The sequence below is a fragment of the Zootoca vivipara genome, chromosome 3 (assembly GCF_965207765.1).
Source record: "Zootoca vivipara chromosome 3, rZooViv2.hap1.1, whole genome shotgun sequence".
NCBI classification, from domain to species: Eukaryota; Metazoa; Chordata; class Lepidosauria; order Squamata; family Lacertidae; genus Zootoca; species Zootoca vivipara.
Genome location: NC_142586.1, coordinates 114,523,186 through 114,544,780, shown reverse-complemented (window position 1 = coordinate 114,544,780; position 21,595 = coordinate 114,523,186). Strand labels below are relative to the sequence as shown.

Here is a 21,595-nt window from a genome sequence, read left to right as displayed (position 1 = left end):
TTACCGTGGGGGGGGTGGCTTCCTCTTTTCCCCCTCTCTCCCAAATCCAAATTGCCTTAATTTAAATTCCAAACAATCCAAATTACTCACAGTCTATTCATTTGCTAATTATTCTTGGAAGAATTGGCCGCCTCCACTTCCCAGACTCGCAGCTTCGCGCTCTCAGAGCAGCAGTGTCAGCCTGTCCGCCGCGGTTCACCTCCTCGCTCTCGGGGGCTTAAACAAAGCCGATCCGGGGAGGAGAGAGCCCGCTTTTGGCGCCGCCAGGCAAAATCCGTCCCCAAAAAGCTCGATTTGGGGCTTTTAAGGAGGTTTTGCTTCGCTGGAGCAATTCCCTCCACCTCTGAAGCGCCGAGGTCCGCTCCGCTGATCGAACCCCCGTCTGAGCAAAGATGGCGCGGTCAACCGGAAGCCCTTCAAAGAGCATTTTGGTCTGGGAGACATTTCTAAGGAGAAGCCACAGCTTAGCAGTAGAACAACAAGGAAAAGAGGAGGTCACCTCCCCTCAAAATGGATATTTTGTTCCAGGCAAAATATCAGAAGAGGACAAACAAAATGACCAAGGGCGGAAGCAAGTCCCCCAGGAGGGAAGGGTACAACATTTGAGAGAAAAGGCTGCTAAGAGGAGGCATTATAGGGGTGCCTAAAATCACGTGTGGAGTGGAGAAAGGAGACAGAGAAAAGGCTGCATTCAGTCAGAGGTTTCTGTCCACAACCCCATGCAGACATTTCTCCATCCTTTGGCCTGAGGCAAGCAAGAGGCAACATTGCATCTCAAGAGCACATTCCAGCCAGGGAAAACCACTGTGTGTGGAGTGTGTGGAGCAGGGCACTGGGAGGTGTGGCCTAGGAAGGGGGTGTGGTTTGATCCAGGCAGAGAGATCTGAAGGGCTGCATTGAGCACCCAAGGCTGAGGTTCCCCACCTCCAACCTCTAACATAAATGTTTGGTGTGAAGCTCCTTCCAGATAGAGACCATAGCTCAGTGGTGGAGCATGTGATTTGTCTTGTTTGTCTTGCATGCAATTGCAACAGGGCATTCCCTCTCTGTAGATCATTGAATATTTATAATTCGTTCATTTATTGCCTTTATATGCCACCTTTTCCCCATGTGGTGTACATGGTTCTATTTAAGCACCGCAACACCCAGTGAGTTTCACAGCTGAGCAGGGGTTTGCACCCTGGTCTCCCAAGGCCAAGTCCAACATTCTAACCACTATACCGCACTGGCTTTCTTTTCCTCCTGTAGGACCCTGCGGTAAGGGGCAGCGCCCCTGCCGCGACTATGGAGGCACCTGTGGCACACACTGCCTGAAGACCGGGCACTACTACGCCACCTGCGACTGCGGTCATGGCACCGTCTGCTGTCTGCCTCACAGGAAAGGCTGAGCCGGAGGCAGGCCGCCTCACGAGGAGGAGCCAGAGACCCTGTCTTCACCACTCAGCTGTGTAGAGGGGCCCATCATGGATGCTTCTCCTCAATAAATTGACATGAACGTCCTTGGCGAGTTCTGTGTGCTTCTTTCAGGGGGCAGGCAGGGAGGGGGAATCGTAAGGCAGTGGGGGGCAACTTATTCATTTCAGATGACTGGTGTTCCCAGAGCCTTTTCCCAGTGTGCAAAGTCCTTTAAGGTAGCATCAGTCAACCTTGCTCCTCTAGCTCTTCCTTAGCTCATGGGACCCCCCCCCCACCATATTGTCATGGACCAGCTGAATGCAGAGGAGTGGGGGGAACCCCAGCTAGTCAAGATACCCATATATTATCTCCAGGATCATAGGCCACCCCTCAATGCCGGTCGCCAGGTAACAACACCAGGAAAGTGCCTTTGTGTCACTCAGAACAGGTGATGCTGGACCCTGAATCCCACACCTACCCCCCACAAAAAAAGACCAGGAATGTTTATCTCTTCCATGAACACAGACAAAATAAGCAACCAATGTATCCTGAAAACTGTTCCCCAACTCTTCCCCTGCCCAAAAACAGGAGGTGGAGTTTTGGGGGGTACTGAGGTGCTCTAGGCACTTGTAGAGGAATGGGGTTGGTGGGAGCACACTGCCCCCATCACCATTGGGGGTACCATCGCGCCCGCCGCTGCCCCACACACCATGCCTCCGCGGGTGGCATGCCTCGCTCCTGGGATGCGTGCCATGCTCCCAGGACATGTGCCAGCCATGCTCCCACCTGCTGCCCGCCCCCGGTGCCGGAGCATGCAGCTTCGCCACTAGCTCCAGATACCATGTTGGGGCCCCCCAGATTAATACAACCAAATGTCATGGACTGGCTGGATTCAGAGGTGTCAAGGGGTCAAGGACTGGGCTGAGGAGGAATGGTGGAGACCACCTCCCCAATCTGACCCTTCCAGAAAAGAGGACTACAGTTCAGAATTACAACTGAGGTTTGAGAGCGGTCACAGCTTAGAGGAAGATGAGGGGGGAAGCTAGGGGATAATGGGAGAGGAGGAGGAGGAGGAGGAGGAGGAGGAGGAGGAGGAGGAGGAGGAGGGCAACAGCTGACAGGCAGTGTCTTTAGAAAGCATTCCAGGACACACACGCCCCAAGGACCCAGCAAGCCTTGAAAGTAGGAGAGCAAAGAGCTCAAAGGCAGAGGGCCCTAAGTAGCCGTGATTAATGAGGAAGTGGGAGAATATTGAAATAAAAGCAGATGGTAAGAAACATTCTTTGTCTTATCCATTCCTGGCAAACTGCCGTGAGGGTTGGTTCCTTTGCTGTCTGACATACTGCCCCTTGGGGGGGGATGAGGGGGCTACTTAGGGGGTACTAAGAGGCAAAGGAGCAGCAGGGGTAGCTGGAACTGTAAATGATTGCATGCCAATGCTCTATGACCTCCTCGCCGCTGATATATTAAAGTAACCAGACAGAACAATGAGTGCAAGTGAAGAAAGGGTCAAATAGGCCACAACTTTATTGTTTATACATGTGAAGGCTTTGGCATGGCCATTGGGTATACCATTCTAAATCCAGCCCATCTGCTGGGATTGTATTCTAGGGTAAACCCAACCTAAAGTGGGGGGCCCCTATGACCTGCATCAAATAGGGGCATCCCCTAGGGGTCCCCGTTGGAGGAGTGCTATGCCCCAAATCCCTGCCTGGGCATCCAGACAGAAGCATCTCCTCACAGGTATCCTTTCCTAGGCAGGGGCAGGCAGGGGCTACAACCTCCCTTCCATTCAAGACTAAGGCTTACCCAATGCCTAGCCACACAAAGTTGTGAGGAGTGTTAAGAGGAAGGCAAAAACCACAGGGCCAATTTGCCAAGTGGAAACATTCCTGCCCAGCCCCAAACCAGCAAATAGCCAATATTAGACCTCGAAAACTTGCTCGTTATTTTGTGACATTTTCCGTTGCTCCTAGCCTAGCAAACGAAGCACCCGACTCAAGGGTCAGTTTTGGGGGGAATGTTTCTTATGGACCAACAGGACTTCCTTTGTATTTTCATGTATCAGACACTGTGACCTTGCTATGAATCTGAAGTAACTCCTGTATGTTTGTTGCTTGTTTTTAAGGTCAATATTGGTGGACTGATTGCTGCCTTTAAAAAATGGATGATGCTCTCTCTCTCTGAGAGTTGCTGGGTGCACCTTCCTCCCCAGCTGGAGACTCCTTTTGCTTCTGCCCCAGAGTACCCAGATTTTTTTTTATTTTTTTAAAAAAATCCCTTGTAAAATTTTCAATGCTTATATGAGCTTCTGCCTTGCAATAAAAGTAGATTAAAATACCCTGTTCCTTTTGTTTCTGATTTTCAGGCTTGAACACCATTGCTTGTGAAGCCAAAACGGTTGGAGGATGGATGGCGGCTAACAGATTGAGGTTGAATCCTGACAAGACAGAAGTACTGTTTGTGGGGGACAGGAGGCGGGCAGGTGTGGAGGACTCCCTGGTCATGAATGGGGTAACTGTGCCCCTGAAGGACCAGGTGCGCAGCCTGGGAGGTCATTTTGGACTCACAGCTGTCCATGGAGGCGCAGGTCAATTCTGTGTCCAGGGCGGCTGTCTACTAGCTCCATCTGGTACGCAGGCTGAGACCCTACCTGCCCACAGACTGTCTCGCCAGAGTGGTGCATGCTCTGGTTATCTCCCGCTTGGACTACTGCAATGCGCTCTACGTGGGGCTACCTTTGAAGGTGACCCAGAAACTGCAATTAATCTAGAATGCGGCAGCTAGACTAGTGACTGGGAGTGGCCGCCGGGACCACATAACACCGGTCCTGAGAGATCTACACTGGCTCCCAGTACGTTTCCGATCACAGTTCAAAGTGTTGGTACTGACCTTTAAAGCCCTAAATGGCCTCGGTCCTGTATACCTGAAGGAGCGTCTCCACCCCCACCATTCAGCCCGGACACTGAGGTCCAGCACTGAGGGCCTTCTGGCGGTTCCCTCATTGCGAGAGGTGAGGTTGCAGGGAACCAGACAGAGGGCCTTCTCGGTAGTGGCACCCGCCCTGTGGAACGCCCTCCCAGCAGATGTCAAGACAATAAGCAATTATTTTACTTTTAGAAGACAACTGAAGGCAGCCCTGTTTAGGGAAGTTTTTGATGTCTGATGCTGTACTGTTTTTAATATTCAGTTGGAAGCCGCCCAGAGTGGCTGGGGAAGCCCAGCCAGATGGGCAGGGTATAAATAATAATAATAATAATAATAATAATAATAATATATTATTATTATTATTATTATTATTATTATTATTATTATTATTATTATAAAACGGCACCATGGGAAGGAGGTGTCAGCAGGCATGGTTGTGCAGAAGCCCAAAATGTCACTAGAAAAGAAGCCTAAAAGGGGGAGAAAATCTCTAAAAACAATCCAGTGAGGAGGACTGGGGCATAATGGGGAGAAGGAAGAATGCCAAAATATGGGGGGTGGAATGAGAGGGAGAGGAAGTTCTTTTCAGTTTGCATTTAAATGGCAACCGACCTGATGTGGGCTATTTGGAAAAATGCACAAATTGAAACATGGCCACCCTGCCAAAATCACATTTCTTTGAATTTTGTGATGCTGTTCTCCAACCAAACAGTGTGTTCTTTTTTAAAAAAGTGCATTATAACAGGGGATGTGGCTTTGCAAAAAGTTGTGTCTTCTTATGTGCTACACAAGCCCCTTGGATATATAATATTTTATTAATCATTTCAATCAAATTCCCAATAACCTTCAAATATTGACACACACCTCTCCAGCCTCCCTGCCCCAGCCTCTCCTTGCTCACTAAACCACATTACAGTGGATCCCCCTCTGATTACGAATGCAATTCATTCCAGGGGTCCGTACGTACCCTGAAAAATCCGCAAGTAGAGGTGCTGCTTCTTCGCACGCGCACGGTGCGACAGAGCGCTTCTGTGCATGCGCACACGGCGAAACCTGGAAGAATACTCTTCCGGGTTTGCCACGTTCGCAGCCCAAAAGTTAAGGTAACATAACCTGAGGGTCCAATGTACATCTTCAGTTTCCAACATTTCCTCCTCCCAGTCTGCTGCCTCTTCTCCCTCTGACTACTCTTTCTCATCCCACCACCGATTTCCTCCTGGCTCTGAACCTTCTTCTCTTGGAGATTCCCCAGCTGGTTTTCTTGGAGATTCCCCAGCTGGTTCCAGCAGCTAAAAAAGCCAATGCAATTCTGGGCTGCATCAATAGGGGTATAGCATCTAGATCAAGGGAAGTAATAGTACCACTGTATTCTGCTCTGGTCAGACCTCACCTGGAGTACTGTGTCCAGTTCTGGGCACCACAGTTCAAGAAGGATACTGACAAGCTGGAACGTGTCCAGAAGAGGGCAACCAAAATGGTCAAAGGCCTCGAAACAATGCCTTATGAGGAACGGCTTAGGGAGCTGGGTATGTTTAGCCTGGAGAAGAGAAGGTTAAGGGGTGATATGATAGCCATGTTCAAATATATGAAAGGATGTCATATAGAGGAGGGAGAAAGATTGTTTTCTGCTGCCCCAAAGAAGCGGACACGGAGCAATGGATTCAAACTACAAGAAAGAAGATTCCACCTAAACATTAGGAAGAACTTCCTGACAGTAAGAGCTGTTCGGCAGTGGAATTTGCTGCCAAGGAGTGTGGTGGAGTCTCCTTCTTTGGAGGTCTTTAAGCAGAGGCTTGACAGGCATATGTCAGGAATGCTTTGATGGTGTTTCCTGCTTGGCAGGGGGTTGGACTGGATGGCCCTTGTGGTCTCTTCCAACTCTGATTCTATGATTCTATGATCCTCCCACTACTCCTCTGAATCCAGCCAGTCCATGACATTTGGTTCCTTTTGCAGAGGAAGGGATTGGGGGGGCCTGTTTTGGGGAGACATTGCCTGCTTTTTATGTCTGTGTCCTATTTGTTCATGGAGGTGATAAAGATTCTTTGTCTGTTTTTTTTCTGGAGGAATGTTTAGGGGTCTCAGCCTCACCTGTCTTTCTCCTGTGAAATGGGCATTTTGCAGTGGCCATGACAGCTTGTTAAATTTCCAGATGTGTCCCTGGGCCCTAAAAGTTTGATGCAAAAGCCTTCTCCTGGTATTCTTACCTGGTGACTGGCATTCAGGGGTGGCCTCTGAACCTGGAGGTAATATACAGCCATCACATCTAGTTCCCCAGCTGGTGCCTCTCACCAGACCTCTGCATTCAGCTGGTCCATGACATTATGGTAGGAGTGTCCCATGAGGTAGGGAAGAGCTAGAGGAGGAAGCCTGGGATAGGCTACCTGGTCAGGTGCTATGCAGAGGGACACAGATGTTGCTTTTAGTCTCACTGTGACAAGAGGGGAACCCTTTTGTCTTTTCCTTTTCTTTTTGCAGCTGAAAAGATTTGCAGAAATCATCACATGTTTTGGCTTAGTTCCTGTGTGGACAGTCCTGCCACATGAAGCTAATTGCAGTAGGAATTGCAATGGACTTTGTACACTGGGGAAAGGCTCTGGAAACGCCAAGCATCTGAGATGAATATGTTGCCCCCAAAGCCCTACAGTTCCCCCTCCCTGCCTGCCCCCTGAAGGAAGCACACAGAACTCGCCAAAGACGTTCATGTCAATTTATTGAGGAGAAGCATCCATGATGGGCCCCTCTACACAGCTGAGTGGTGAAGATAGGGTCTCCGGCTCCTCCTCGTGAGGCGGCCTGCCTCCTGCTCAGCCTTTCTTGTGAGGCAAACAGCAGACGTGGCCATGCTGACGGCAGTCGCAGGTGGCGCGGTAGTACCCGGTCTTCAGGCAGTGCGTGCCACAGGTGCCTCCATAGCTACTGCAGCTGGGCTTATTCTTACAGGTTCCTGCAGGAGGAAGAGAAAGGCAGTGCGGTATAGTGGTTAGAATGCTGGACTTGGCCCTGGGAGACCAGGGTGCAAACCCCTGCTCAGCTGTGAAACTCACTGGGTGTTGTAGTGCTTAAATAGAACCATGTACACCACATGGGGAAAAGGTGGCATATAAATGCAATAAATGAACAAATTATAAATATTGAGGCAAAGCAAGAGCACCTCCCCATGGGTGGAGCTCCCACCAATGATCTACAGAGAGGGAATGCCCTGTTGCATGCAAGACAAATCACATGCTCCACCACTGAGCTATGGTCTCTCTCTGGAAGGAGCTTCACACCAAACATTTATGTTAGAGGTTGAAGGTGGGGAACCTCAGCCTTGGGTGCTGTTATGTACTGAGCTGAATCCTAGAACAATAGGATTCAGAATCAGCGGGAGCTACCCAATCCAACTCCAGGTGGAAGTGAATCCGCAACCTGATTGGCCTGCTGGAGCAGCCAATCAGGCGGCTGGCAGAAGTGAATCTGCTACCTGATTGGCCTGTAGGAGCAGCCAATCAGGCTGAAGGCAGAAGTCAATCCACAATATAATTGGCCCACAGGTGTAGCCCTGAAGTAGCCAATCACGCAAGGCCCATTGTGTAAATAATGTATATAAGCAGATGGTTTTGGGAAAAGAGCGATTCGTCTTCTCTTCTTCTCCTTGATGAATATGAGCTGAATAAAGAGCATGAAATTCACTCTCGACTCCGAGTATATTTCACTGGCGACGAAGGTGGGATCCTGCTGAGCTGACCGCCACCACGCACTGCACCGCAGCACCGCCACCTGCTGCACCGCTGCATCGCACCGTGCATCCAGGCTTCAGCTCCAGGACCCAAGGAACCCAGAATGGCAACCGACAGCAGCTTCTTGCCATTCAAACCAGCATCAGGAGACTGGGAAGGGTACGCCGCCCGTTTCAACTTCCTCCTGCAAGCGAAAGAAGTCACCAACGATGCCATGAAGAGGGCGACATTCTTCAGCGTCTGTGGAGAGGAGACGTTTGAAATCGCCCGGGCTCTCCTTGCACCTAGAGATGTCGCTACCGTCTCTTACAAAACAATAATGGAACGGCTGAAGGAGCACTTTTCACCACAGCCCTCGGTGGTAGCTTGCCGAAATGCCTTCTACGCAAAGCGGCAAGCCCCGGGGGAAACCATAACTGGGTTTGTGACCTCCCTCCGCCAAGCCGCCCGGTTATGCAACTTCTCAGAGTTGGAGAACATGCTTCGTGACCGCCTCGTCGGTGGCCTGAGGGACGAGATGTTGCAACGACGCCTCTACGCCAAAAAAGACCTCACGTTCCAGATTGCTCTGGAGGAAGCCCTGGCAACCGAAGCCGCCGAGAGGTCAACGCAAGAGGCACGACCGGCCCCGCCATCCCAACCGAGGGTCTACCACGAAGACCTCACCGACGAATCCGAATCTGACAGGGAGGAAGTACACCGAGTACAGCGGCGCACTCAAGCAGCACACACACCACAGCAGCCTCAACGAGAAGGAGGGAACTGTGCAAGCTGCGGGGAGAACCACGAGAGGAGGACCTGTCGTTTCCGCAACGCAGAGTGCAGGCAGTGCAGAAAATTGGGACACATCGCCCGGGTGTGTCGGGCTCGACTCACCCGTCGACAAGCATCAGATGACCGACCCAGGAGCCCCAGGTCACACGGCACCATGCACCAAGGCAACTCGACGGAGATCACGGACTACCAGGTATTCCAGCTGCCCCATCCCAGCACAGAGAAAATTTATATAGAGGTACAGATAGAGGGAGCCCCATGCCGCATGGAGCTGGACACGGGTTCAACTCTATCCATAATCTCGGCCCGAACATTAAGGGAACTGTGCCCTAATGGGGGTCCCAAACTAAGGCCGGCCCCATTCACCCTCCGGGACTTCCAGAAACGTAAGGTCCCTACAATGGGGGTGGGGACCTTCAGGGTGCAATATCGAGGGCGAAAGCAACAATTGGACTTGCTGGTAGTTAAGGGCCCCTACGTTAGCTTACTGGGACTGGCATGGTTTGGACCTCTGGGGCTAGCCGTTACCGGGGTGAACCACACTAGCTTACAAGTGGACGTGGACGCCATATGCAAAGAGTTTCCAGGGGTTTTCGATGGGGCATTGGGACGATATACAGGACCCCCCATTGCCCTACAGCTAGACCCCGCTGTACGACCCATCAGGCACAAGGCCCGCCGGGTCCCGTTCGCCCTGAAACCCCGCATAGACGAGGAATTGGACCGGCTCGTGGAGCAAGGAGTGCTGGAGCCGGTGCCCAACGCCCCCTGGGAAACTCCAATTGTCACACCCGTCAAGCCTAACGGTTCGGTCCGCATCTGTGCAGACTACAAATGCACCATAAACAAGGCTCTCACGGCCCATGCATACCCAGTGCCAGTGGTCAGCCATGTCCTCGCCACCCTGGCTGGGTCAAAAATCTTTGGCAAACTGGACTTGGCCCAAGCGTATCAACAGTTGCCTGTGGACGAAGCCACAGCAGAGGCTCAGACGATTGTGACGCACAGAGGGGCATTCAGAGTAAAGCGGCTGCAATTTGGCGTTAGCGTGGCACCAGGCATATTCCAGAATCTAATGGACTCTCTCCTTAAAGGGATTCCTGGCGTCACCCCCTTCTTCGATGATGTACTGATCGCCGGGCCCACACCAGAGGAATTTGAGGACCGCCTCCGCTCCGTCCTGCACCGTTTCCAGACGGCGGGCCTCAAGGTGAAGCGGGAAAAGTGTTTACTGGGAGTGCCGCAGGTGGACTTTCTGGGATTTAAGGTGGACGCAGAAGGGGTCCATCCAACCGGTGACAAGGTACGGGCCATTTGTGAGGCCCCAGCGCCCAAGAGCAAGCCCGAACTTCAGTCATTCTTGGGACTATTGAACTTTTACCATGCCTTCCTTCCCCATAAGGCAGCGGTAGCGGAGCCCCTACACAGACTCCTAGATAAAAGGGCCCCTTGGGTGTGGGGCCAGCGACAAAGGGCCGCATTCCAGGCAGTCAAGGACTTGCTCGTCTCAAACTCGGTCTTGGCACACTTCGACGAGAGGCTGCCAGTGGTGCTGGCATGCGACGCCTCTCCCTATGGCATCGGCGCTGTCCTGGGACACCAACTCCCAGATGGAAGAGAGGTGCCGGTGGCATACTTCTCCCAGACGCTTGCTGCAGCCGAACGAAACTACTCACAGATTGACAAGGAGGGTCTGGCAATCGTGAAGGGCGTAAAAAAATTCCATGATTTCTTGTACGGGCGGCCCTTTACCATAGTGACTGACCACAAGCCGTTGCTTGGCCTGTTTGCCCCCGAGAAGCAGACCCCCCAAGTGTTGTCTCCACGTGTCCTCAGGTGGTCAATTTTCCTTGCCGGCTACCAGTATGCACTAATCCACCGCCCTGGGAAGGCGATGGGCCACGCAGACGCACTCAGCAGGCTACCACTACCAGAAACAGGCCCCGACCCAGCGCCTGCGCAAGAGGTTATGACCCTGGAGCTGCTTCCCGACCGACCCATTCAGGCACAAGAAGTTGCGCACCATTCCACAAAAGATAGGGTCATCTCCCGGGTCCTGGACTGGGTGTGGCGAGGATGGCCCAGCAGCAGCCCCGGGCCAGAATTCGCTGGCTACACAAACCGCAAACATGAACTGTCGGCCCACAAGGGGTGCCTGTTATGGGGAAGCAGGGTTGTTGTTCCCCAGCCCCTCCGCAAAAGGGTCCTCACAGCCCTACACGAGACACACCCAGGGGTAGTGAGGATGAAGGCCCTTGCCAGGAGTTATGTGTGGTGGCCGGGGATTGACAGAGAGATAGAGGCCTGGGTCCAACACTGCCAGACCTGCCAAGAATCCCGCCCGGATCCCCCAAGGGCCCCAGTCCAGCCCTGGGAGTCCGCCCGACATCCATGGTCACGCTTGCACGTGGACTTCGCTGGCCCCTTCCAGGGAAAAACATTCTTCATAGTGGTGGATTCCTACACCAAATGGCTGGAGGTCGCACTGGTACCGTCCACTTCTACGGCGGCAGCCATCCGGGTACTACGTAAGCTGTTTGCAACCCACGGGCTCCCTGACACCCTCGTCTCGGACAATGGAACCGCATTCACGTCAGAGGAGTTCCAGACCTTCACAGCGCAGAACGCCATCCGCCACATCCGCTCAGCACCATTCCACCCTGCCACCAATGGCCAAGCGGAGCGCATGGTGCGGACCACCAAGGACAGCCTCCGCCGCATAACACAAGGGGACTGGGAATACCGCCTTGCCGCATTTCTTCTAGCACAGCACAGCACCCCAAGCACAACGACGGGCCGGAGCCCAGCTGAACTACTCATGGGCCGGCGCCTTGCAACTAGACTGGACCGACTTCACCCCGACAGAGCTCAGGATGAGGTAGTGGTGGGGAAAGGCAGGAACCCCCGGACATTTGTGGCCCAGGACCCAGTGTATGCAAAGAATTTTGGGACAGGCCCAGCATGGGTACCCGCCACAGTCACCAAGGTGACCGGTCCCGTGTCGTACGAGGTACTAACGGAAGGGGGGCAATGTTGGCGCCGCCATTGCGACCAGCTACGGCGACGATTCCCAGGAGGAACCCGGGAGGAGAGCGGGACAGAGGGGTCCCAAGGGGACAGCAGGGCAGTGAGGCCTGTAGAGCGAGAGGGGTGGGCAGGGGAAGCAGAAGCAGTAGGCACAGAGGGGCGCCCCGAGGCTGGAAGGACACCGGAACCAGAGTCACAACCTAGTGGTTCAGTGGCGCCAGACCAGACAGCCCCGGCACAGCCAGCAGCCTCGGAACACGAGCCAGAACCAGAACCCCTGACCAAGGAACACCCCAGGCCACAACGCACACGGAGGCGGCCAGCAGACCTTGGGGACTACGAATGCAACTTCCCGGGCAGGACTGGAACTTAGAGGGGAGGGGTGTTATGTACTGAGCTGAATCCTAGAACAATAGGATTCAGAATCAGCGGGAGCTACCCAATCCAACTCCAGGTGGAAGTGAATCCGCAACCTGATTGGCCTGCTGGAGCAGCCAATCAGGCGGCTGGCAGAAGTGAATCTGCTACCTGATTGGCCTGTAGGAGCAGCCAATCAGGCTGAAGGCAGAAGTCAATCCACAATATAATTGGCCCACAGGTGTAGCCCTGAAGTAGCCAATCACGCAAGGCCCATTGTGTAAATAATGTATATAAGCAGATGGTTTTGGGAAAAGAGCGATTCGTCTTCTCTTCTTCTCCTTGATGAATATGAGCTGAATAAAGAGCATGAAATTCACTCTCGACTCCGAGTATATTTCAGGTGCCTTCAGATCTCTCTGCCTGACTTAAGCCACACACCCTTCCTAGGCTACACCTCCCAGTGCCCTGCTCCACACACTCCACACACAGTGGTTTTCCCTGGCTGGAATGTGCTCTTGAGATGCAATGTTGCCTCTTGCTTGCCTCAGGCCAAAGGATGGAGAAATGTCTGCATGGGGTTGTGGACAGAAACCTCTGACCAAATGCAGCCTATTCTCTGTCCCCTTTCTCCACTCCACATGTGATTTTAGGCACCCCTATAATGCCTCCTCTTAGCAGCCTTTTCTCTAGCTGAAAAAGTCCCAGATGTTGTACCCTTCCCTCCTGGGGGAGTTGCTTCCACCCCTTGGTCATTTTGTTTGTCCTTTCCTGAACTTTTGTCTGGAACACAACATCCTTTTTGAGGGGAGGTGACCTCCTGTTCTCCTTGGTGTTCTACTGCTAAGCTGTGGTTTCTCCTTAGAAATGCCTCCCAGACCAAAATGCTATTTGAAGCCCAAATGAGGATCGAGTTCAGATCCAAGACCACCTGCTCTATGCCATTGCTTTCCCATGGGGCCAACACCACCCCCTTGAGTTCAGGCCAGTGCAGGAGCACCTTCTGTCTTCACCATAAGGACATATGAAGAGGCTGCTGGATCAGGTCGATGGTCCATCTCATCCAGCACCCTCTTCTCTCAGTGGCTGACCAGATGCCCGTGGTGAACCCACAAGCGGGATCCAAGCACAAGGGCACTCTTCCCCCCTGGAGTATTCAGAAGCATTTTCTGCCTCCAACTGTGGAGATGGAGCACAGCTAACATGGCCAGTAGCCATTGATATCCCTCTCTTCCATGAATTTCTATAATCCCCTCTGAAGGTCATCTATGTAGGTTGGTGGCTATTACTGCCTTCCCTATGAAACCCATACCTCTCCCTTATCAAGTACAGCCCCTTCTTCCCACCCTGTCGAAATCTGGTTCATACCTGCAACAGCCATGTCAGCGACAACCAACAGCACGATGGCCAAGGCAAAGTAGAGAGCTCTCATGGTGGAGTTCTGGTTGGGTTCTCTGGATGAACGCAGAAGGACAGTGGATGAGCTGAGGACTCGGTGGTGCTTCCAGTCAGGGGCTCTGCTCTTTTATAGAGAGAATATCTTTTAGAGATGTCATGTGGACATTCATGTAGCTTACGTAGCTTCTGCCCTTTGGGTGCATACTTTTCTTATTTTCCCTTGCCCAGAACAATGCACACTGATGCAGTATTTTCAATGGCCATTGTTCATTGGGTTCATCCACTTTCTCCTTTTTGTGATACCCTTGACCAGCTGACCCCCAACCTGCTGGACTCCAAAGGAAGAACTCTAGGTCTTTATTGTCTGCTGTGAAATGTATGGCTGACTGTTAACTTAAGGCAGCCAAATTCAACATCCATTTGGGTGCTGATGGTGTCTCCAGATTAGAGAGCCCAATGGAGCAAGGCATTTGGGTAGGGGAGCAGCAATGGGTCTGAAGGACCTGGTGGATATGAAAAGGGAGGAATAAGGCAACTGATTCTTTTGAGTACTGGTCCACAAGGTTTGATTGTACTGCCCCTGGGGGGATTACTTGGGGGTTACTAAGAGGCAAAGGAGCAGCAGGGGTAGATGGAACTGTAAATGATTGCATGCCAAGGCTCTGTGACCTCCCTGCCCCTGATATAGTAAAATAAGTAGACAGGACAATGAGTGTAAGTGAAGAAAGAGTCAAATAGGCCACAACTTTATTGTTTACTCGTTGGCCCTGCCATGCATTGCGGTGGCTCAGTTTTTTAAATGGAGCCTCAGAGTCCCACTTCAGACTCCCCTCACCTTCAGAGTCCCCTTGTTTTTCGTGTGTTATGTTTACATAGGCGCATCCCTGTGTCTCCCCCCCACCCTGTTCTGTCCCTCCTCCCCCCACCCCCTGATTAATCTCTGTGGTTGGGCCCACCCTGTCCCAACCTATGACCTATTCGGACCCCCCATCCCCCACCCAGGCAGGCCCCTACCTCCACTTGGCCTAGTATGGAAAGTGGCCTAGTCTGCAAAGCCAAGGCGAGAGACTGTGGAGAGAGCAGGTTTCATCCCTGCCTCTCCCCCCACCCTGTTCTGACCCATTAACTATCCCTGCTCCCTATTCGCCCCCCCCCCATCCCCCCTAGGCAGGCCCCTACCTCCGCTTGGCCTAGTCAGGAAAGAGGCCTCATCTGCTGCAGCCTATTCAGCCTGCTGGGCAATGTTGGGCCTTGTTGCTGCAAAAGGCCTGTTTTCAGTTGGTTGCTGTGGAATTTTGTGATGTCATCTGGTGGCACGGCTTTGGAGGAAGCAGCGTGCGATCTGTCTTTCTATTGGATGCTGCTGGAGTCTTCAGACCTTCTGCTGGTGATGTCTAATTTGGGCGCCACTTTTTTGTATTTAATCATTATTTTAGGTGTGAAAGGTGTGGTTTTTTGAGAAAAAAATTATGCCAGATCCCTCCCTGATGGGCAAGGTACGCTTTGTCCTAATTTGATGCAGTTTGGTTCAGCGGTTACAGAGCAAGGCTGTGACCTCCGTGCACGCAGTGCAGTGGGAACATTTATATAGATAGATAGATAGATAGATAGATAGATAGATAGATAGATAGATAGATAGATAGATACATGTGAAGGTTTGGCATTGCCATTGGGTATACCATTGGGTATACCATTCCTCATGAGAAGAGAAGACTCCCTGGAAAAGACCCTGATGTTGGGAAAGATTGAGGGCACAAGGAGAAGGGGACGACAGAGGATGAGATGGTTGGACAGTGTTCTCGAAGCTACGGACATGAGTTTGACCAAACTGCGGGAGGCAGTGCAAGACAGGAGTGCCTGGCGTGCTATGGTCCATGGGGTCATGAAGAGTCGGACACGACTAAACGACTAAACAACAACAACAATACCATTCTAAATCCCGCCCATCTGCTGGGAGTATATTCTAGGGTAAATCCTACCTAAGGTGGGGGCCTCTATGACCTACATCAAATAGGGGCATCCCCTAGGGGTCCCTGTTGGAGGAGTGCTATGACCCAAATCCCTGCCTGGGCATCCAGACAGAAGCCTCACAGGTATCCTTTCCTAGGCAGGGGCAGTCAGAGGCTACAACCTCCCTTCCATTCAAGACTAAGGCTTACTCAATGCCTAGCCACACAAAGTTCATAGAATCATAGAGTTGGAAGAGACCACAAGGGCCATCCAGTCCAACCCCCTGCCAAGCAGGAAACACCATCAAAGCATTCTTGACATATGCCTGTCAAGCCTCTGCTTAAAGACCTCCAAAGAAGGAGAGTCCACCACACACCTTGGTAGCAAATTCCACTGCTGAACAGCTCTTACTGTCAGGAAGTTCTTCCTAATGTTTAGGTGGAATCTTCTTTCTTGTAGTTTGAACCCATTGTTCCATGTCCGCTTCTCTGGAGCAGCAGAAAACAATCTTTCTCCCTCCTCTATTTGACATCCTTTTCTATATTTGAACATGGCTATCATATCACCCCTTAACCTTCTCTTCTCCAGGCTAAACAAGTTGTGACGAGTGTTAAGAGGAAGGCAAAAACCACAGGGCCAGAGCCAATTTGCCAAGTGGAAACATTCCTGCCCAGTCCCGAACCAGCAAATAGCCAATATTAGACCTCAAAAACTTGCTCGTTATTTTGTGACATTTTTCGTTGCTCCTAGCAAACAAAGCACCCAGTGGAAGGGAGGGGCCAAACATTTGATTCCGTTCTCATTGCAAGGTGAGTCCACCCAATTCAGTTTCTTAAAATGAGGAACTGAATTGGGGAGATTCATCAATCCTGACTCAATGGTCAGTTTTGGGGGAAATGTTTCTTATGGACCAACAGGACTTCCTTTGTATTTTCATGTATCAGACACTGTGACCTTGCTATGAATCTGAAGTAACTCCTGTATGTTTGTTGCTTGTTTTTAAGGGGGCCAGGTCAAAGTTGTTGAGTGTTTTTCAGTGAGGAGGTAAAATGTTGAGCTTTTTAAAGGGGAGCCACAGTTGTTCAGCTCCTTTCGGGGAGCCAATGATCTACCAGTGATCTGCCGCAGACTTCCAGTGATCTACCTGTTGGACATGCCTGGTTTAACACATCCTTCTGCGGCTCTGATTCCCACCCAACTTCTATCTCAGACTATCTCTAACCTTGATCCAAGTCAAATGGATTTTGGTTTGGACCTTCATTGGCTGCAGATTCATAGCAAGTCACGTATTCTATCTTCTATATTCACTGTTCTGGGGACTAGAAAAACAACATCTACAAAATGTCAGAATCCATGCAAGCAGCTTGCTGATACATGCATGGCAACTATTCCAGGCCTCCCCTCTATTAAAGAGCTGAACCCCTGACTGTAAGCACGATTGATTCTTCAGCCCATCTTCTGTCCTTCCTTCTGTGTTCATCCAGAGATTCCAACCAGAACACCATGAGAGTTCTCGCATGAGGATTCTCCAGATGGGGAGGAAGGTGCACCCAGCAACTTTCAGAGAGAGAGAGCATCTTCCATTTTTTAAAGGCAGCAATCAGTCCACCAATATTGACAAAGGGGGTAGATCACTGCCAGTTTTAAACTTTGTGAGTAGATCACAGTCTCTTGGGAGTTGGCCACCCCTGTTAACAAAGGAATAAAGTGACCTGTTCTTCTAAAAAACATGTATGGAATGATGCACCTCTCACACTCCATATTTATCTATATAAAAATAATAGTAATTAAAAAAATGTCCAGTAGCACCTTATAGACCAACTAGGTTTGTTCTGGTATAAGCTTTCATGTGCATGCACACTTCTTCAGAAGAAGTGTCTGAAGGGATCTGAAGAAGTGTGCATGCACACGAAAGCTTATACCAGAACAAACTTAGTTGGTCTATAAGGTGCTACTGGACAATTTTTTTATTTTTTTATTTCGAGTGCATCAGACCAACACGGCTACCTACCTGAATCCATGTTTATCTATGTTTAGCTCAACAGTTGGCCCTCCAGATGTTTCCTGTCTACAAATTCCATTAAGAAGAGTTCTGATGGATCAGTCCGAAGGCACATGGGGGCCAGTATCCTGTTCTCACAATAGCCAAGCAGCTCCTTATATGGGAAGCTCGCAAGCGGCATCTCAGTCCTGACAACCTGACCATTTCGCCATTTTATCTGGGGCTGGTGGGGGATGAAGTCAAGCAACACCTGGACCCTCACAATCTCTCCATCCCTGGTTTAACACAATCAATGTGCATGGTGGTTTGCAAAGTACAGAGGGAGAGGTTGACACTCCTGGAGAGTTCGCAGTCTAAAATTCATCACATTGTAGAATTCTACAATTCTATGAAATCAGAAAATTAAGTTGGACTACTGTAAGTCCTTGAGAATAAAATGTGCCCGGAACCCAGGCCTAGAACGGATCCTTGTGGCACCTCAGAACCAAAACCTTCCTCCTTGTTCTCCCTCCAAGCTGGATCTTAAGGAAGGGAAGCGTCTTTGTGTAGTCAGCTGAGTCATGGTTGAACTAGCAGGGAGAATGTCCCATAAACAGTGGGAGGAGGCAATGAACAATAAGCATTGGAAATGTGGCAACTGGGAGGAAAATGCCTGTGAGCAAGTTCAGTGGGCCAGCATGACAGTTTGGAAGAGCAGGCGTGGAAAACCTACTGACCCGCAATCACCGGTCTTCCCGAACTACTCGGCTTCTGATAAGTTTGCCAACTCACCGCGTAATGAATTTGTTCCACGTTCTGTCCATTAGAAACACATTCTCCCTAATACTCCCATCAGCACTACTAAGAAGACCCCCATTCCCTCAGTAAAGAAACTTCTTTTCTCCCTCTCTCACAGTGCTAGAACCGGAGGGTAGCCAATGAACCTGAGTGTTGAAGGAACAGACAAAAGAAAGTATTTCTTCAGGCAGTGCATAGGGCAACCATGGCACTCACTGCTGCGGGAGGAAATGGTGGCCGCCAGCTCAGGTGGCTTTAAAAGAGGATTGGATAAATTCATAGAAGAGAGGGCTATCAATGGCTACTAGATGCAATGGCTATCTCCTGTTTGGACTACTGCAATGCGCTCAATGTGGGGCTACCTTTGAAGATGACCCGGAAACTACAACTACTTCAGAATGCAGCAGCTAGACTGGTGACTGGGAGCGGCCACTGAGACCATATGACACCAGTCCTTAAAGACCTATATTGGCTCCCAGGACGTTTCTGAGCACAATTCAAAGTGTTGGTGTTGACCTTTAAAGCCCTGAACGGCCTTGGTCCTGTATACCTGAAGGAGCGTCTCCACCCCCATAATTCAGCCTGGACACTGAGGTCCAGTTCTGAGGGCCTTCAGGCGGTTCCCTCACTGCGAGAAGTGAGGTTACAGGAAACCAGGCAGAGGGCCTTCCCAGTAGTGGTGTCCGCCCTGTAGAACGCCCTCCCATCAGATGTCAAGGAAATAAACAACTATCTGTCTTTCAGGAGACATCTGAAGGCAGCCCTGATTGGAGAAGTTTTCAGTGTTTGTAGTTTTATTCTGTTTTTAGTGTTCTGTTGGGAGCTGCCCTGAGGGGCTAGGGAAATTCAGCCAGATGGACGGGGTATAAATAATAAAATTATTACAGTATTATTATTATTATTATTATTATTATTATTATTATTATTGCCTGCATTGTCAGTATGCCCCTGAATATGAGTTTTTGGGACTCACAGGCAGGGAGAGCATTGTAGTTCCCAGGTCTTGCTTGCTGGCTTCCCTTTGAGGCATCTGTTTGGCAACTGTGAGAACAGGATTCTGGATTAGATATTCTGGATTTATCAAACCATAGGACAATAACCTGTTGAAATATACTCGGAGTCGAGAGTGAATTTCATGCTCTTTATTCAGCTCATAGTCATCAAGGAGAAGAAGAGAAGAATTGCTCTTTCCCCAAAACCATCTGCTTATATACATTATTTACACAATGGGCCTTGCGTGATTGGCTACTTCAGGGCTACACCTGTGGGCCAATCAGGTTGTGGATTGACTTCTGCCTGCAGCCTGATTGGCTGCTCCTACAGGCCAATCAGGTTGCAGATTCACTTCTGCCAGCCGCCTGATTGGCTGCTCCTGCAGGCCAATCAGGTTGCGGATACACTTCCACCTGGAGTTGGATTGGATAGCTCCTGCTGATTCTGAATCCTATTGTTCTAGGATTCAGCTCAGTACATAACACCTATGAAGTTATTTTCAGAGATTTTCACAGTGTTATAATCAAGTGTTCATGCACAGGGCTAAACCTGCCCGAGGAAGTGGGGCGTGCAGAGAGAAAAATGCAGTTTGCGGTGCACTCCCTCCCACCCCCCTTACAACAAACAGTCCGATTTTGGGGGGAACGGGTTCATTACGTGAGAACACCAGCTCTGCCTTAATTGGTGAGCCTGAAGTTGCTGTTATGCGCTTGAATCCCACCTGTCTAGAAGCAGCTGCAGACACGTTCCAGATCACCTGGGATGATCAATTCCCAGTGTACACCTGGAGCGCTCAGGCTGCATCAGCGGGGGTTGGTCTTTGCCTGCCTCAGACTCCTCCTGCTTCCCACAGACTTGCCTGATGCCGAGAGAGAGCCTCTAAAGGAGCTCCTGATTCCTTTGGGACCCCAGTCGTATGCAACACTGCTTGTGCCCCGATTAACCTCTCTGAGGAAGTGAAGTGAGGCAGGAGGAGTTGGGGGCGGGGGAGAGGAGGCTGGTTTGGCAGCTGCCTTCTGCTCCGGAGGGAATGCTTGGAGCAAGTCACTTTCCTGCCTTGCTCCAGTGAAGCTGAAAGAGCCATCCGTAGCTGAGAGAGAGAGAGCTTCCCCAGAGGAGAGGAATCCTGGGCCACTGAGTTTTTCAGTGATCATGCCTTACAGGAGGGCAGATCTCCGATGAGATGGAGAAGTCACTGTGGAGATCAAAACTGTTCCCATGCTTCATGGGAACAAATGTGAAATGTACTCGGAGTCGAGAGTGAATTTCATGCTCTTTATTCAGCTCATAGTCATCAAGGAGAAGAGGAGAAGAAGAATGGCTCTTTTCCCAAAACCATCTGCTTATATACATTATTTACACAATGGGCCTTGCGTGATTGGCTACTTCAGGGCTACACCTGTGGGCCAATTATATTGTGGATTGACTTCTGCCTGCAGCCTGATTGGCTGCTCCTACAGGCCAATCAGGTAGCAGATTCACTTCTGCCAGCCGCCTGATTGGCTGCTCCAGCAGGCCAATCAGGTTGCGGATTCACTTCCACCTGAAGTTGGATTGGGTAGCTCCCGCTGATTCTGAATCCTATTGTTCTAGGATTCAGCTCAGTACATAACAAAATGGGAATCTTCTTTTTTAAAAACCCTTTACCTAGAGCATGTCTGTCTGTCTGTCTGTCGGCATATCTATCTATCTCTACATCCATCTATCTAGAAGCTCAGCAAAAAATGTAACAAGGTGTGACCAGACCATTATGTGAATGGTCACAGAAATCGGATAGCGAGACATAATCGAACACACAACCTTACAGGCCTTCAAAGTAGGCCCCCTCTGATACAACGCAAAATTGACAACGTTCGTGTCTTTTACACAATCCATATTAAATCTTTAGTTTGGGATTACTTGACTCCCTCGACTTCCCTCCACCCCCTCTCCTGGTTCCATTGTCTTATTTTCATTTATGCATGTCCAAGATATCTTAACTTCTATTTTCTTCCACTTTTAATACATTCTCCAAAGTGTTACAAGCGTTTTTCAAAATCCTGCTAATGTATTAACTTATGTGCATTGCTTTTGTATATATGCAATAAACATTTCCCATTCTTCTTTATATTGTTGTCATCTTAATTTCTCAATTTCCCAATTGTAACTTAACCATTTCAGCATATTCCATTAACTTAATTTACCAGTCTTCTTTGGTTGGGGCTGCATTAGGCTAACAGTATTGGTCTTCTTCTTCTTCTTCTTCTTCTTCTTCTTCTTCTTCTTCTTCTTC

At 50.3% G+C, this 21,595-nt stretch overlaps 1 protein-coding gene and 2 long non-coding RNA genes across 6 annotated transcripts; 2 read left to right on the top strand and 1 right to left on the bottom strand.

Annotated features, from left to right (window-relative positions):
* Positions 1 to 1,733: 1,733 nt before the first annotated feature.
* On the top strand, positions 1,734 to 16,983 carry LOC148686469 (uncharacterized). The gene is made up of 2 exons (XR_015949250.1): positions 1,734 to 3,158; positions 15,725 to 16,983. It is a non-coding gene; the product is annotated as an uncharacterized LOC148686469 (long non-coding RNA).
* On the bottom strand, positions 7,020 to 21,546 carry LOC148686468 (uncharacterized). 4 transcript variants are annotated; one of them, XM_088666937.1, is made up of 4 exons: positions 21,507 to 21,546; positions 19,304 to 19,371; positions 13,572 to 13,725; positions 7,020 to 7,270 (listed from the first exon to the last, which is right to left on the bottom strand). In XM_088666937.1, the coding sequence occupies exons 1-4, from the start codon at positions 21,529 to 21,531 to the stop codon at positions 7,131 to 7,133; spliced, it is 387 nt and encodes a 128-aa protein (XP_088523063.1). In that variant the 5' UTR covers positions 21,532 to 21,546; the 3' UTR covers positions 7,020 to 7,130. The 4 variants fall into 4 exon arrangements, 1 of the variants encoding a protein (XP_088523063.1); XR_015949244.1 differs by lacking the exons at positions 19,304 to 19,371; positions 21,507 to 21,546 and adding an exon at positions 20,045 to 20,059; XR_015949246.1 differs by lacking the exons at positions 19,304 to 19,371; positions 21,507 to 21,546 and adding an exon at positions 14,781 to 14,839.
* Positions 7,277 to 13,669, top strand: LOC148686470 (uncharacterized). Its single transcript, XR_015949247.1, has 2 exons — positions 7,277 to 7,640; positions 12,607 to 13,669. It is a non-coding gene; the product is annotated as an uncharacterized LOC148686470 (long non-coding RNA).
* Positions 21,547 to 21,595: the final 49 nt, after the last annotated feature.